The sequence below is a fragment of the Pelophylax lessonae genome (genome assembly GCF_965119305.1).
Source record: "Pelophylax lessonae genome assembly, chromosome: 9".
Classification (NCBI taxonomy): Eukaryota; Metazoa; Chordata; class Amphibia; order Anura; family Ranidae; genus Pelophylax; species Pelophylax lessonae.
Window position 1 is genome coordinate 262,284,374 of NC_138776.1, and position 18,425 is coordinate 262,302,798.

An 18,425-nucleotide genomic window follows, 5' to 3' on the forward strand; every position below is an offset into this window, starting at 1 on the left:
CTCATTTGTTGGGAACATGACGTTATATTTAGGAATGGAGATGGACCTTTCATATGGTGTACAGTAACTCCAATAGGGATGATCAAACGGTTCGGGTCGACCATCGGTTCGACCCGAACATTGACTGTTCGGCTGAATTCCGAACTTTTTGCTGAAAACGTTCGGAATTCGGCAACCAGAACCGACCAAAATGCAATGGGACAGGAACTGGGCTTTAAAAGCCTGTGATTGGACCAGAACCATCAGTAAAAGCCAATTGAGGGGGCAGGAGGATGCTAGGAATGTGATTGGAGTGACTAAGGGGTCCAGAGGCCAATCAGTAGTAAATATGCCCCCCAGTATATAAGATAGCCCCGCCAAATCTCTAGCATTGTAATACAGGGACATGGAAGTGAGTGGAAGCAGTTCTGTTACTTCTGCTTCAAAGTGTCATTTAGCAATTATTAGAGTGAGGAAAGGGATATCTAGTGTAGTTAGGGTACTATTTTCCACTATAGTTAGATTTAATAACCTAGTTTCTGTAGGGAAAGTGTTAAGTGTCAGGGGACCGTAGTGTAGTGTAGGGTTAACTAACTCTGACTGCTATGGCAGGGTGACCAAACCCTTCCATGACAGGGTGACCACTATAGAGAAAAGATTGTTTCGCTTAGAATTGCTATAGAACATGATGGTGGCTTCGCCCCTGTCACACCCGGCTTTTTTTTGCAGGCGTTTTATTGGGCTTTTTTGTGGACGTGTTTGGAGGCAGGCATAACATCAGAACTTCTGTGTAGATGTATATATATATATATATATATATATATATATATATATATATATATATGTATACATATATATACATATATACACACACACATGTATGTATATATACACATACACATAAATAGGTGTGAAAGTAGCAGAACCCTATGCTTGCGCTAATGAAATAATTAACAGGCATATGGCTTCTCTGCAATAACACCTATATATGTGTATAAATACATATAAGTGTGTGTGTATATATACCCCTATACAGAATTTCAGATGTTTTGCCTGCCTCCAAAGACCCCCCAAAAATGCCCAAAAAAAACGCTTGCAACAACACACCTGGGCATTTTTGTAGCAGGCGTTTTTTTGGGAATTTTTTTGGGGGTCTTTGGAGGCAGGCATAACATCTGAACTTCTGTATAGGGGTATATATACACACACACTTATATGTATTTATACACATACACACATATAGGTGTGATAGGAGCGGAGACCTATGCCTTTTAATTATTTAATTAGCGCAGGCATAGGGTTCTGCTACTTTCACACCTATATATGTGTATATATACATACATGTGTGTGTGTGTATATACCCCTATACAGAAGTTCTGATGTTATGCCTGCCTCCAAAGACGCCCAAAAAAATGCCCAAAAAAACGCCTGCTACAAAAACGTCCAGGTGTGTTGTAGCAGGCGTTTTTTTTGGGCATTTTTTGGGGGTCTTTGGAGGCAGGCATAACATCTGAACTTCTGTATAGGGGTATATATACACACACACACTTATATGTATTTATACACATACACATATATAGGTGTGATAGGAGCGGAGACATATGCCTAATTATTTAATTAGCGCAAACATAGGGTTCTGCTACTTTCACACCTATATATGTGTATGTGTATATATACATACATGTGTGTGTGTGTGTATATATATACCCCTACACAGAAGTTCAGATGTCATGCCTGCCTCCAAACACGTCCACAAAAAAGCCCAATAAACACCTGCAACAAAAAGCCGGTTGTAAAAGCAGCAAAGCCACTAACCTATTCTATATTAATTCTAATACAAACTAACTTTTTTGTTCTGGTTCTGGACATGCTACAGAGCTGAGACTTCACAGGTACACTTTTTAGACCCCCCAGACACTAAATCCAAAGAAATCTCATTTTTTTTTTTTTCAATAATTTTTTCAATAATTGGCTCTCTATCAAAAATGACAATTTTTAAGAACTTTTTTGTGTGCGATTAATAGTCCCTGGGGCATGACTCAGAACCCTAGGCACTTTTTAGGGGCATTTATTGGGTTTTAGGGCTTCAAAATTGTGTTTTTTGATTACCGAAGTTCGGGTCCCATTGATTTCAATGGGGTTCTGAAATCCGGGCCGAACTTTCGGGAAGTTCAGGTGTTCTGGTCGAACCGAACTTTTGAAAAGTTCGATCAACCCTAATCTCCAACTCATTTGTTGGGAACATGATGTTATATTGAGGAATGGAGATGGATCTTTCATATGGTGTACAGTATCTCCTCCTCATTTGTTGGGAACATGACGTTATATTGAGGAACAGAGATGGACCTTTCATATGGTGTACAGTATCTCCTCCTCATTTGTTGGGAACATGACGTTATATTGAGGAATGGAGATGATGTAGACTATATTGGGAACACTTGGTAGTGTAAGAAATACATAATTACATTCATCTGACAAGGACATTTAAGTTAATGGACATATGATATATATCAATGCATATAACAATGTAAATAAATACCTGATTTATACTTTGAGAAGTAGAAATAAAATGTGAAGGGTTTCTGAATTTATTGTTTATTACTTACTTGTATCCATATGTAGAGAAGGTTCCTCCTGTTTACTTTCCATAATCATCTCCCCCTCCTCCAAAGACTGCTGATCTCCACTCACCAACTTCTCTTCTTCTTCTTCTTTAACCTCAACTTTAATGTCTTTTAGTTCTCCATCCTAAACCCCAAAGATTTATAAATAGGAAAAATAGATTACAATGAAAAATGCCCTCTCATAGAATTATTCATTTTTCTGCCCAGTCCCACCTACCTGATCATTCTGTTTATAACTGTGGTTTTCCATTAAATTCTGGGAATAAAGTGGACTTCTCTCCTCCATAGACTGCTGATCTCCACTCACCAACGTCTCTTCTTCTTCTTCTTTATGCTCAACTTTGATGTCTTTCCGTTCTTCATTCTAAATTGTAGAGATAAGACAATATAACATCTGGAAACACTGCTGCCAATAATAGGAGATTACATAGGAGAATGTCCTCTCATAGAATTATTTTTAAGTTCTTCTTGTCCAGTGCCATCTACCTGATCATTATCTGTATATTTGGCATCTTCCCATGTAGAATTCTGGCAATACAGAGGACAACCTTCCTCCATAGACTTCTGATCTCCACCCACCAACATTTCCTCTTCTTCTTCTTTAACCTCAGCTTTGAAGTCTTTCAGTTCTTCACCCTAAACCCCAAAGATGATAAAATACATTTATTAAAAAAAAAAACAAGAGATTACATGGAATGTCCTCTTATAGCTTAGAATACATTTTGAAGGTCTACATGCTCAGTCCCATCTACCTGATCATGGTGGGGGATGGTGTGACCTTCCTGTGTGGAATCCCGGGAATACAGAGGACGGGGACATCTCTCTGGTGGGTTCCCATTACTGGATCCATCTGTAGGAAACACACACACTGACTGAATACATTGTTTCTATGTGTTTATCAGATGATGGGGGATCTAGGTGGATCCTCCGTACTGCTCCCTCCTTTACAATAAAGTCTCCTCTTACCCGGTGATGTGAGGGGCGGCTGATTCTCCATCATGACGTCCTTGTAGAGATCCTTGTGTCCTTCTAAATACTCCCACTCCTCCATGGAGAAATAGACAGTGACATCCTGACACCTTATAGGAACCTGACACACACAATGATACAGTCACCATCCAGACACATCCCTTGTCTGTTACTGGATAATGTCCCAGAATTCCCAGCACCGCTCACCTCTCCTGTCAGCAGATCAGTGATCTTGTTGGTGACTTCTAGAATCTTCTTGGCACTGGTTACCTCTGTTGTCAGGCAGTGAGGTGGAGAAACTGTGAGGGATGATGATGTGAGTTCTCATAATATCGTAAAACCCTCATTAATCTTACTGAAAGAAATCCAGATTCCCTTTAAAGTATAACTCTAACCAAAACCTCCAGGCTCCTTCCATATGGGCGGACCGATCGGCTCTACCTGTCAGTTTGTTAGACAAACCCTCTACTCTATGGTGTGGTGCATGTACACGAACATGTGTCCGTTTAAACCCGCCTACATCTGATCCAATCACATACCAGCCAGACACTGTACTGTGAGCCTCCAGGCTAGATTCCTTGTTGGCTCACCTAAATTATTTCCAGCTCCTTTCCAAATGCAGGCCCTCCAGCTTACCCTGAGCTGAGGCCTTGGTGGACTCCTGCAGATTTCAGATGACTTGCCTAGAAGGGCAAGCAGCCCTTCAAAGCTGGGATCTCCTCCTGCTGGACATGAGCCCAGTTGTTCTAAATCCCAGGCTATTTATGAACCTCTCAGCCACCTACTGGGCAACCTCTTACCAAGGCTTGGTTGAGACTGCATAATTATTCAGGCCCAGGTAATGCCTCTTTCAGCCCACTACATTCTAGAACTTTCACTACAAGACAGGGGAAAGGAGCCAACAAAACTAAATTTACCCAAACCTCTCTAGCAACTTGACTAGGAGGGTGCTACATTTAGGATGCATCTGGTCTATAATCAAGGGGCTTTGAATGGACAGCTGTATACAGTAATTGGTTCCAAATTTAGGATGTATCTGGTCTATAAACCAGAGGCTCTGGATGGACAGTTGGATAAATGGTTCTATATTTAGGATGTATCTGGTCTATAAACCAGAGGCTCTGGATGGACAGTTAGATAAATAGTTCTATATTTAAGATGTATCCGGTCTATAAACCAGAGGCTCTGGATGGACAGTTAGATAAATGGATCTATATTTAGGATGTATCCGGTCTACAAACCAGAGGCTCTGGATGGACAGTTGGATAAATGGTTCTATATTTAGGATGTATCTGGTCTATAAACCATAGGCTCTGGATGGACCGTTGGATAAATGGTTCTATATTTAATATGTATCTGGTCTATAAACCAGAAGTTTTGGATGGACAGTTGCATAAATGGCTCTATATATAGGATGTATCAGGTCTATAAACCAGAGGCTCTGGATAAATGGATATATATTTAGGATGTATCCGGTCTATAAACCAGAGGCTCTGGATGGACAGTTGGATAAATGGTTCTATATTTAGGATATATCTGGTCTATAAACCAGAGGCTCTGGATGGACAGTTGGATAAATGGATCTATATTTAGGATGTATCTGATCTATAAACCAGAGGCTCTGGATGGACAGTTGAATAAATGATTCTGTATATGCAGAATATATCTGTTTTTCTATAGAAGACATCACGGAAGGAAGAGGACGGACATGACGGGGGTCCTGGGTGTCAATATAAAATAACATCTTATCACCTTCTCTCCTGCCAGTTCCAGCAATGTCTCCTCTCTACTTCCGTCCTACTTCTCTTTTTCCAGGAACCCCCTATTTATACTCCTATATCCCACATCACTTCCTGTCTGTAGTGACATCATTTCCTGTCTATTCCCTACATCACTTCCTGTCTGTATTGACATCACTTCCTGTCTGTGTGTTCCACGCGAGATCACCGCTTTGTGTTGATTATAGATACTGCAGTCTACGTTACATTTCATCATTTTCCCCGTTGCCTCCTGGTCCATCCCTCTATTATGTTTCATCCATGATTACACGTAGATTATATCTCACATACGATCCAAAGAACTTTTTTGATTATATTTAAATATTTATAAATTTAAAACCAAATATTGAAAAACACCATTGTTCCTTTTAGCTATCTGTGAGGAGGTAATTCTTCCTAAAGATGACAAGAGTAAGGAGCATTCTTCCCACTGACTGTCACACTAATGTGTCATGTGTTGTAGATGTTTAATTTTTAGCAGGGGTTCCCCGAGATCAGAAATGTATTTCAAGGGTTCCTCTGTGTTGAAAAGGTTGAGAAAGGCTGCAGTACACACTGTTGCCTGATGTATGTTTCATTTAGGAGGGACACTGTGGTCCCCGTGCCCTCTCCATCAGTCCAGTGTACCTCTGTTACGTCACTCCTAGTGACAAAATGGGATCCTGCCATGCCCTTAGCATGGACCTCATGCGTGCACTTGTTAAAGCAGAGTTCCACCCTAAATTTATACTTACCTCCATCTTCTCGCTCCGGGTCACCTGAAAAACAAATGGATAATCGCATTTTTTTTTTTTTTACTTACCTCGTATAGAAGAAAATATACCTACCTTACTTCCTTCTTCCTCCCCTCGGCGGCCACGGCCCGTCGTCACTTCCTGGCTTTGCAATGATTCCTGGGAGCTGAACGTCATCGCTCCCAGGAATCATTGCGCCTGCACCGGCCCCGACGTCAGTTCCGGTGCGCGCGCGTCATTCCCTTCTAAACAGCTTCTGGGCATGCCCAGAAGCTGTGGAGGGATGACGCGTGCGCACCGGAAGTGACGGCGGGGCCGGTGCAGTGCATCGTGGGACCGAAGAAGACGGAAGAGGACGCAGAAGAGGATCGCGCTGGCTTCAAGCTGCCCTCACCTGAGATGGCAGCGCTGGACACTACTTTTTCAAGGTAAGTATTTCTCCTAAAAGGTAAGTGCAACCCGGGACAGATCAGAGGCTAGCCATTGTGGAATGTACTAGCCCTGACTGTCCCGGGGGTATGTCTATTAAAAAATGTATTCCCAGGGTGGAACTCCGCTTTAACTCCTTCCTTCCTGTACCATGTGGCCAGGCTGTTGTATGTGAAAATAGTTTTACTCGCGCCTAGGATACGTATTGTGAAGCTGGGGAAACATAGAAACATAGAATGTGTCGGCAGATAAGAACCATTTGGCCCATCTAGTCTGCCCAATATATCTGAATCCTATGAATAGTCCCTGGCCCTATCTTATATGAAGGATAGCCTTATGCCTATCCCATGCATGCTTAAACTCCTTCACTGTATTTGCAGCTACCACTTCTGCAGGAAGGTTATTCCATGCATCCACTACTCTCTCAGTAAAGTAATACTTCCTCATATTACTTTTAAACCTTTGCCCCTCTAATTTAAAACTGTGTCCTCTTGTGGTAGTTTTTCTTCTTTTAAATATGCTCTCCTCCTTTACCGAGTTGATTCCCTTTATGTATTTAAAAGTTTCTATCATATCCCCTCTGTCTCTTCTTTCTTCCAAGCTATACATGTTAAGGTCCTTTAACCTTTCCTGGTAAGTTTTTTCCTGCAATCCATGTACTAGTTTAGTAGCTCTTCTCTAAACTCTCTCTAGAGTATCTATATCCTTCTGGAGATATGGCCTCCAGTACTGCGCACAATACTCCAAGTGAGGTCTCACCAGTGTTCTGTACAGCGGCATAAGCACTTCTCTCTTTCTACTGCTTATACCTCTCCCTATACATCCAAGCATTCTGCTGGCATTTCGTGCTGCTCTATTACATTGTCTTCCCACCTTTAAGTCTTCTGAAATAATTACTCCTAAATCCCTTTCCTCAGATACTGAGGTCAGGACTGTGTCAAATATTCTATATTCTGCCCTTGGGTTTTTACGCCCCAGGTGCATTATCTTGCACTTATCCACATTAAATTTCAGTTGCCAGAGTTCTGACCATTCTTCTAGTTTTCCTAAATCCTTTTCCATTTGGCGTTTCCCTCCAGGAACATCAACCCTGTTACATATCTTTGTGTCATCAGCAAAAAGACAAACCTTACCATCGAGGCCTTTTGCAATATCACTTATGAAGATATTAAACAAAATTGGTCCCAGTACAGATCCCTGAGGTACCCCACTGGTAACATGACCTTGTTTTGAATGTTCTCCATTGACTACAACCCTCTGTTGTCTGTCACTCAGCCACTGCCTAATCCACTCAACAATATGGGAGTCCATGCTCAATGACTGCAGTTTATTGATAAGTCTTCTATGTGGGACAGTGTCAAAAGCCTTACTAAAATCTAGATATGCAATGTCTACTGCACCTCCACCGTCTATTATTTTAGTCACCCAGTCAAAAAAATCTATAAGATTTGTTTGACATGATCTCCCTGAAGTAAACCCATGTTGTTTTTCATCTTGCAATCCATGGGATTTAAGATGTTCCACAATCCTATCCTTTAATAGGGTTTCCATTAATTTGCCTACTATTGATGTCAGACTCACTGGTCTATAGTTGCTCGATTCCTCCCTACTACCTTTCTTGTGAATGGGCACGACATTTGCCAATTTCCAATCTGCAAGTAATCAAGTGAACTAATAAATTAGTTACTGAAGACAGAAACAACAAATAATACTGCGCTACCCTTCTAGTGTTTTTGGCAAAATGCCAGAAAATTGTGCAAAAATACAAATGTAAAGTGATAAAATCACTGAAAAAGTGCATTTATGTGCCAAAATTGTTATATATTCAAAAACTATAATGCATGGTTCAACTATACACACAATATATCACAAAAAAATTAATAAATGAAAAATCCTTGGTGATATTATATTAGTGCTATAAATAATAATAATAAATATTCCAAAGAATCAGTCCATAATGCTGATATTACATAAAAAGAAAGTGCAATAGTGCTTGTGAAGTCCTATTATATCCGTGACAACCTTCAGCGGCCCCCCGCTTCACCGCAAAGGGCTTAATAATGAGGTAGCTCGCTAACCAGATGGTGTGGACTCTTTTGACTTACGCCAATAAGAGTCTATGTGCGCTTGGTTATTTTGCCGGCTTCACTGTTGGATGGGATCCTTAAAGTGCTGGTATAAAACTCAGAACGAGAAAGAAGAGATGCTCCTCATGGTGTAGAAGGTTAAACACATTTATTTTGTGCAATTCACACGACACATCAATAAACATAAAACATCGGTAAAAACTGCAGTGGTTTAAAATCTTCACTCCCAAGAAACACCAAACTTTTAAAACTGAGTCCAAAACATGCTTTCAAATATAAAACAAACTCTGTGCAAAACCCAATGCTGTATCGATAGCGGCTGGGTCTATCGCTCCAGCCTCTTCTGAGCCCTTGCTCAGCCCTGCGGCTGGTGTAACAGGACGCCGCTGTGTGTGACCGCGAGGTCTGCCGTGCCCGGAAGTGGGAACTCGGCGTGCGTTCCAGCGGCTACTCAGATCGAGGCAACGTGCGTACCAACTTGACGCGTTTCGTCAGAGATGTGACGTCTTCGGAAGTGGTCCACTTTCTGGTGTCTAAGAAAATTTTCCTTCCGAGTGAAAGATTTCCCGCACACTGAGCATAAATAACTATGCTCACCCATGTGAACTCTCTGGTGTTTCAAAAGTAATCCTTTTCTGGTGAAAGATTTCCCGCACTCTGAACACGAATAAGGGTGCTCGCCAGTGTGAACTCTCTGGTGTTGATCAAGGTGTCCTTTCTGAGTGAAACATTTCCCGCACTCTGAACATGAATAGGGACGCTCACCAGTGTGAATTCTCTGATGTCTACATAGGGCAGTCTTTTTACTGAAACATTTCCCGCAGTCTGGACATGAAAATGGACGCTCACCTGTGTGAATTCTCTGGTGTTGAATAAGTTGTCCTTTCTCACTGTAACATTTCCCACACTCTGAACATGAATAAGGTTGCTCACCCGTGTGACCTTTCTGGTGTCTAACAAGGTTCCCCTTCCGAGTGAAAGATTTCCCACAATCTGAACACGAATAAGGTTGCTCACCCGTGTGAACTTTCTGGTGTCTAACAAGTTTTTCCTTCCCATTGAAATATTTCCCGCACACTGAGCATAAATAACCACGCTCACCCGTGTGAATCCTCTGGTGTACATCAAGGTCTCCTTTCTGAGTGAAACGTTTCCCGCACTCTGAACATAAATAGGGACGATCACCAGTGTGAATTCTCTGATGTTTACATAGGGCAGTCTTTTCACGAAAAGATTTCCCGCACTCTGAACATGAATGAGGACGTTCACCTGTGTGAATACTTTGATGGGAAACCAGCGCTGATTTCCGAATGAAACATTTCCCGCAGTCTGGACATGAAAATGGACGCTCACCTGTGTGAATTCTCAGGTGTGCAATAAGTTCTCCTTTCTCACTGTAACATTTCCCACACTCTGAACATGAATAAGGTTGCTCACCCGTGTGACCTTTCTGGTGTCTAACAAGGTTTTTCTTCCGAGTGAAAGATTTCCCGCACTCTGAACATGAATAAGGTTGCTCATCCGTGTGACCTTTCTGGTGTCTAACAAGGTTTTTCTTCCGAGTGAAAGATTTTCCGCACTCTGAACATGAATAAGGTTGCTCACCCGTGTGACCTTTCTGGTGTCTAACAAGGTTTTTCTTCCGAGTGAAAGATTTCCCACACTCTGAACAATGGAAAAGACGCTTATCTGTGTGAATTTTTTGGTGTTCAATAAGATTTTCTTTTCTAAGGAAACATTTGTCACACTCTGAACAACTGAAAGGACGTTCACCTGTGTGAATTCTCTGGTGTTCACTAGGTACTTCTTTAAAAGTGAAACATTTCCCACACTCTGAACATAAATAAGGACGTTCGCCCGTGTGGATTGTCTGATGGGTAAAAAGCTCTTTGTTTTCAGCAAAATATTTCCCACACTTTGTACATGACAATGAACTCTCTCCTGTGTGAACCCTATTATGGCCTAAAGATGATTTCTGGGGATTGGATGGATCTGGTGATCTGTCAGCATTGTGAGAACTTAGATGGACATCTCGAGTCACAGTATGGGATTTATAAGAAGATTCCTCGGGATTAGAAGGACCCATTGATCTTAGATGGACATCTGAAGTCATAGTATGGGATTTCTTAGAAGATTCCTCGGGATTAGAAGAACCCATTGATCTTAGATGGACATCTGAAGTCATAGTATGGGATTTATCAGAAGGTTCCTCGGGATTAGAAGGACCCATTGATTTTAGATGGACATCTGGAGTCATAGTATGGGATTTATCAGAAGGTTCCTCGGGATTAGAAGGACCCATTGATCTTAGATGGACATCTGAAGTCATAGTATGGGATTTATCAGAAGGTTCCTCGGGATTAGAAGGACCCATTGATCTTAGATGGACATCTGAAGTCATAGTATGGGATTTCTCAGAAGGTTCCCCGGGATTAGAACCCATTGATCTTAGATGGACATCTGAAATCATAGTATGAGATTTCATAGAAGATTCCTCAGGATTAGAAGGATCCGTTGATCTAGCCAACCAACCAGAGTTCACTTTTGGAGAATTTTGTGAAACGTCAGTATTTTCTGCCTTGCAATCTGGAGATATAATAAGACGTCCCTCCGATGTATATATGTTCCAGAAACACGGTCCATCTGCTGGAAAGCAATATTTAATATACGTCATATCTGTTCTCATGCATCTTGTATTCAGAAGTCATAGATCTATGTATAGCTTTCAAAACGTTCCCACAGCTCAGGCATTGAATTTGGTGCAATTATTACAGAACATTACAAATAAAAACCAGATCAATGATATCAAACACCAAAATCACACTAAGCAACAGTATTTGTGCATTGACAACAAGGTTATGGTGAAGAGTGGGACTTTTCACCATATATTCCTAAAAGCCATAACAGGGATATATAATTTATATAGTGTACAACAGTTGTGGTTAAAAAAAAATATTTCAATGCCCCAAGATCAGGCGCTTTTGGGTGAGGGTACATGCTTTAATATACTTAAAAACTCTGAGCCAAATTGTTAAAAAACCACAAGTGGACCTCCTAAATGGACCTGGCAATCAGATTCCCAATCAAATGCAAATACTTATACAGGCTAAACGACAGGGGGGGTAAACATGGTGAAGTTTCTGTGCTAGAGGCCCCTAATGACGTCCTATAGGACGAAACATATAGGATGGAGTTATAGCGGCGTCACCCTGCTGTATCAGGTTCCATACATTGTTTTTTCATGTAAGTTACTGATAATGTCTATGGATATTCGTATGCACTTTTAAAGTTTTAATAAAACATACTGAACTATGGCCTTGTACTTGTCCACTATATGTGAGACTTTTAGCATGGCTGCTGCCATTGTGCAATCCTTCTGCAGACTACAAAAGAGGATGGAGAAATGTGCAAAGATTCGGTGCTAAAGGCCCCTGAGGACATCCTACTGGATGAAAAGTATAGGGCGGGGCCTTAGCTTTGACGTCACGTCAATTAATCAGGTTCTATAAAGTGGCTTCTCTTGTGAATTATCAATACTGTCTATTATTGTTCTTATGTGCAGTTTTTTTCACCTGTTTGTAGTGTGGGGCCATAAACCAGAAGATTTGGTGGGGATTGCAAGAGGTGGTGGATGAAACAGATTCGGGAGTGTTTCTACACTTGCAATTCTACACAGTTTAGAGATTTTTTGGATCACTTTTTTTGTCCTCTTTGTTTTTCAACACTTTTTTGTATACTATATATGCGCAGTTATGCCAATGGATGTGGAATTCATTACAGTACATCCATATGACTTTTTTAGTTCTACGAAATATTGGAACTTTTTTGATATTTCACGATTTTTTTTGCATAGGTCTGGTGAATACTTGATAGATCAGTATCTCCTCCTCATTTGTTGGGAACATGACGTTATATTGAGGAATGGAGATGGACCTTTCATATGGTGTACAGTATCTCCACCAGTGGCGGCTGGTCATACGGGGCGTAGGGGCGCCGCCGCCCCTATCCATGCGTCCGGGCCCCCTAATCTACATGCGGGGCGCCGAACGCATGGAGTTCTATGGGGCTTTTTTTTTTTTTTAACCTATGTGATTAGAGCCAGAGGCTCTCACAGGCTAAAAAAAAGGGTGGGCTCGGGGCGCAGAGCAGTGCGCCCCAAGTCCACCCAGTTGTGTGACAATAGCGAATGAAAATTCGCTATTGTGACACAGAACCTCCTTCTGGCCAATCAGGAAGCGGGTTTTGAGACCCATTTCTCCCGATTGGCCAAAAGGAGAAGCCATGCCATTGGGCATGGAGGAGGAGGGAGGAGATGCAGAAGACAGGAAGCCGAAGCCTCCACTGTCACCTGCTGCTGCATCCAGGCAGGGTGAGTCTGTCCTCTCCTCTGTCGCTGTGGTCTGGGGGGGGGGGGGGGTAAGGTGTGCTTTATACTTTGAGAAGTAGAAATAAAATATGAAGGGTTTCTGAATTTATTGTTTATTACTTACTTGTGTCCATATGTAGAGAAGATTCCTCCTGTTTACTTTCCATAATCATCTCCCCCTCCTCCATAGACTGCTGATCTTCACTCACCAACTTCTCTTCTTCCTCTTTAATCTCAACTTTAATGTATTTCAGTTCTCCATCCTAAACCCCAAAAATTTATAAATAGGAAAAAGAGATTACAATGAAAAATGCCCTCTCATAGAATTATTCATGTTTCTGCCCAGTCCCACCTACCTGATCATTCTGTTTATAACTGTGGTTTTCCATTAAATTCTGGGAATAAAGTGGACTTCTCTCCTCCATAGACTGCTGATCTCCACTCACCAACGTCTCTTCTTCTTCCTCTTTATCCTCAACTTTGATGTCTTTCCGTTCTTCATTCTAAATTGTAGAGATAAGACAATATAACATCTGGAAACACTGCTGCCAACAATAGGAGAATGTCCTCTCATAGAATTATTTTTAAGTTCTTCTTGCCCAGTGCCATCTACCTGATCATTCTCTGTATATTTGGCATCTTCCCATGTAGAATTCTGGCAATACAGAGGACAACCTTCCTCCATAGACTTCTGATCTCCACCCACCAACATTTCCTCTTCTTCTTCTTTAGCCTCAACTTTGATGTCTTTCACTTCTTCACCCTAAACCCCAAAGATGATAAAATACATTTATTAAAAAAAAAAAAAGAGATTACATGGAATGTCCTCTCATAGCTTAGAATACATTTTTAAGATCTACATGCTCAGTCCCATCTACCTGATGATGGTGAGGGATGGTGTGACCTTCCTGTGTGTAATCCCGGGAATACAGAGGACGGGGACATCTCTCTGGTGGGTTCCCATTACTGGATCCATCTGTAGGAAACACACACACTGACTGAATACATTGTTTCTATGTGTTTATCAGATGATGGGGGATCTAGATGGACCCTCCGTACTGCTCTCTCCTTTACAATAAAGTCTCCTCTTACCCGGTGATGTGAGGGGCTGCTGATTCTCCATCATGACGTCCTTGTAGAGATCCTTGTGTCCTTCTAAATACTCCCACTCCTCCATGGAGAAATAGACAGTGACATCCTGACACCTTATAGGAACCTGACACACACAATGATACAGTCACCATCCAGACACATCCCTTGTCTGTTACTGGATAATGTCCCAGAATTCCCAGCACCGCTCACCTCTCCTGTCAGAAGATCAGTGATCTTGTTGGTGACTTCTAGAATCTTCTTGGCACTGGTTACCTCTGTTGTCAGGCAGTGAGGTGGAGAAACTGTGATGGATGATGATGTGAGTTCTCATAATATCGTAAAACCCTCATTAATCTTACTGAAAGAAATCCAGATTCCCTTTAAAGTATAACTCTAACCAAAACCTCCAGGCTCCTTCCATATGGGTGGACCGATTGGCTCAACCTGTCAGTTTTTTAGATAAACCCAATTAGACCCTCCATTCTACTCTATGGTGTTGTGCATGTAAACGAACATGTGTCCGTTTATGCCCGCCTACATCTGATCCAATCTGCTATAAAGATGGATGCCTTCTTCGAATACCAGCCAGACGATGTACTGTGAGCCTCCAGGCTAGATTCCTTGTCGGCTCACCTAAATGATTTCCAGCTCCTTTCCAAATGCAGGCCCTCCAGCTTACCCTGAGCTGAGACCTTGGTGGACTCCTGCAGATTTAAGATGACTTGCCAAGAAGGGCAAGCAGCCCTTTAAGGCTGGGATGTCCTCCTGCTGGACATGAGCCCGGTTGTTCTAAATCCCAGGCTATTTATGAACTTCTCAGCCACCTACTGGGCAACCTCTTACCAAGGCTTGTAGGAAAAGAATTAGCCGCACATCCAGGGATTCCAATAGGTTTCAAATACCTTTATTTCCAAAAAGTTGCAAGTGATGACACCAAAGACACCAGCATGAAGTCTCGTAGACGCGTTTCACACATACATCTTGTGCTTAATCAATCGTAATGATTAAGCACAAGATGTATGTGTGAAACGCGTCTACGAGACTTCATGCTGGTGTCTTTGGTGTCATCACTTGCAACTTTTTGGAAATAAAGGTATTTGAAACCTATTGTAATCCCTGGATGTGCGGCTAATTCTTTTCCTACAAGTGTTCCCACGGAGGCGGGCCGGGGCCAGCACTCTACTGGATATCCTATCTCCTGGCAATCACCACACACTATACACCTGGAGCAGTGTCTTTCCTTTCTTCAGTATCTTTCCAAGGCTTGGTTGAGACTGCATAATTATTCAGGCCCAGGGTATGCCTCTTTCAGCCCACTACATTCTAGAAATTTCACTATAAGACAGGGGAAAGCAGCAGAGCCAGCAGTCTGCAAGACCTTGAACAGCCAGAAGGAATCACACAAAGCTGATTACAGAGGAGCCAACAAAACTAAATTTACCCAAACCTCTCTAGCAACTTGACTAGGAGGGTGCTACATTTAGGATGCATCTGGTCTATAATCAAGGGGCTTTGAATGGACAGTTGTATAATTGGTTCCAAATTTAGGATGTATCTGGTCTGTAAACCAGAGGCTCTGGATGGACAGTTGGATAAATGGTTCTATATTTAGGATGTATCTGGTCTATAAACAGGAGGCTCTGGATGGACAGTTGGATAAATGGTTCTTTATTTGGGATGTATCTGGTCTATAAACCAGAGGCTCTGGATGGACAGTTGGATAAATGGCTCTATATATTAGATGTATCAGGTCTATAAACCAGAGGCTGTGGATGGACAGTTGGATAAATTGCTCTACATTTAGGATGTATCCGGTCTATAAACCAGAGGCTCTGGATGGACAGTTGGATAAATGGCTCTATATTTAGGATGTATCCAGTCTATAAACCAGAGGCTCTGGATAGACGGTTGGATAAATGGTTCTATATTTAGGATGTATCTGGTCTATAAACCAGAGGCTCTGGATGGACAGTTGAATACATTACTCTGTATATGCAGAATATATCTATTTTTCTAAACTATAAAAGACATCACGGAAGGAAGAGGACAGACATGACGGGGGTCCTGGGTGTCAATATAAAATAACATCTTATCACCTTCTCTCCAGCCAGTTCCAGCAATGTCTCCTCTCTACTTCTGTCCTACTTCTCTTTTTCCAGGAACTGCCTATTTATACTCCTATATCACTTCCTGTCTGTAGTGACATCACTTCCGGTCTGTACTCTACATCACTTCCTGTCTGTAATGACATCACTTCCTGTCTGTGTGTTCCACGTGAGATTACCGCTTTGTGTTGATTATAGATACTGCAGTCTACGTTACATTTCATCATTTTCCCCGTTGCCTCCTGGTCCATCCCTCTATTATGTTTCATCCATGATTACACGTAGATTATATCTCACATACAATCCATAGAACAAAAAAAAATTAAAATAATTTTTTGATTATATTTAAATATTTATAAATATAAAACCAAATATTGAAAAACTTAAGTAAAAAATGAAATATGAAACACTGGGCTCAATTCAAATAGTTTTAATAAAAAGTAGAAGGATCTTTATTTTAACCATGTGACTGTAATGTTCAAATTGTCACTGGACTTAAAGTGGAATTCCAGTCAAAAAATAACTATACTTCATACTGCTCCCAACCCCCATTCTAAGCCTAATCTAACAACCCCGTAAAGGGAAAGCTGTCCATACCTACCTATTCTGAGGGTGCTCTGGGGATGTGGGACCCTTGGGCGAAATATATATATACAGTACATATTCAGTGAACTATCCCAACACCTCCAGGAGCCTCCTAGGTCTACCTTGCTCTCTCACTCTTATCTTTTCTTCCTCTTCCTTCTTCTCTATATCTTTTCTTTGAGTACCTCCATTGCACCCTCCATGGGAACCCATGAGCGTCCGCAGGGGGGGAGGGGAGGGGCAAGTGCCCCCCCGGAATCAAGGATTGGCAAGGTGTCCACTGTCCACACACGGAGCGGTATAGAGGTACTCACTCTATCCATTGAATCCTGCTGCCTCGGGTAACCTGCTGTACAGGTCTTTCTATGCTAGACAGGGTGTCTCCTGGATAACACTCAATAGTGTTAAAGGTCCTTCTCTCCAGCTTCCTTTCTTTCCTTCCTCAGCTCCAGCCTGGAGGCAGAACCCTCTAGCCCTGGGGTCCGCTCCAAGGCCTCACAACTCCAGCCTCAGCACTCCATCTTCCAACCAACAACAACAACCCCCATTGGCCAGGCTCTTCAATATTTATGGGCCCATCTTACCACCCTGCCAGGCCTCCTGCCTGCAGATTGGTCAAACTCCCATACATTTGGCAGGTCCTTGTCTCTGTACCTCCGCCCTCTAGTTTCTAGAAGTTTCCATGGGCCTCCAGAACCAGGGGGAGGTGATAGAGGCCTGGTCTGCAGAGCCTTCAAGCCGGATCTTAAGCTGAACCCACAGCAATTACCCAGCCTCACTTAACTACTGCGAGTCAGCATAAATTTACCCAAGCAAACTGTACACTAGAGGGTACTACATATTTAATTGAATTATCATTCATCAGTTATATTCTAACTCCGTTTGATGACATATCATGAGGTGTGTGTGGGCGGAGCAACTTGTTCTGTACGTGAAGGGCACCTTTCAACGTGAACATGCTCATCAATGCCCAGGCTCTGCGGTCATGTGAGAATCAAACATTAAAGCAGTTCCCCCGGCTTAGAGATGAGCCTTCACTGTGTGCAGTAAAAAAATGTTCCTCTGAAAGAGCTGTCCTGTGTCACTACACCGAGGTTTCTCAACCAGGGTTCCTCCTGAGGGTGCTAGGGGTTCCTTGAGCAATGGGCAATTTCTGCCTCTCAGATAAGTTTCCAATGACACCATTGTTCCTTTTAGCTATCTGTAAAGGGGTAATTCTTCCCAATAATGACAAGAGTAAGGAGCATTCTTCCCACTGACTGTCATACTAATGGGTCATGAGTTGTAGATTTTTAATTTTTAGCAGGGGTTCCCCAAGACCAGAAATTTATTTCAAGGGTTCCTCTGTGTTGAAAAGGTTGAGATGTATGTTGCATTTAGGAGGGACACTGTGGTCCCCGTGGCCTCTCCACCAGTCCAGTGTACCTCTGTTACCTCACTCCTAGTGACAGAATGGGTTCCCGCCGTGCCCTTAGCATGGACCTCATGCGTGCACTTGTTAACTCCTTCCTTCCTGTACCATGTGGCTAGGCTGTTGGTCTCCGTAACATGAGTTTGGTCCTGGTTACTTTGGGAAATCGACCACTGGGGAGGGACCATTGACCCCCCTCGCTACTGAAGGACTCATCTGCAACGTACCGTGCTCTAGTCATTGGTTATCTATAGCAACTGCATTAC

At 42.2% G+C, this 18,425-nt stretch overlaps 2 protein-coding genes across 2 annotated transcripts in view; both read right to left on the reverse strand.

The window, feature by feature from the left end:
- Positions 1 to 18,425, reverse strand: part of LOC309564421 (uncharacterized protein) — a 224,655-nt gene that overhangs the window by 140,656 nt on the left and 65,574 nt on the right.
- On the reverse strand, positions 4,397 to 16,961 carry LOC309563877 (uncharacterized protein; the record flags this gene model as incomplete). Its single annotated transcript, XM_082268513.1, has 6 exons — positions 4,397 to 4,449; positions 9,105 to 11,246; positions 11,383 to 11,491; positions 13,176 to 13,229; positions 14,269 to 14,360; positions 16,871 to 16,961. 6 exons carry the CDS (start codon positions 16,959 to 16,961, stop codon positions 4,397 to 4,399), a joined length of 2,541 nt encoding a protein of 846 aa, XP_082124639.1.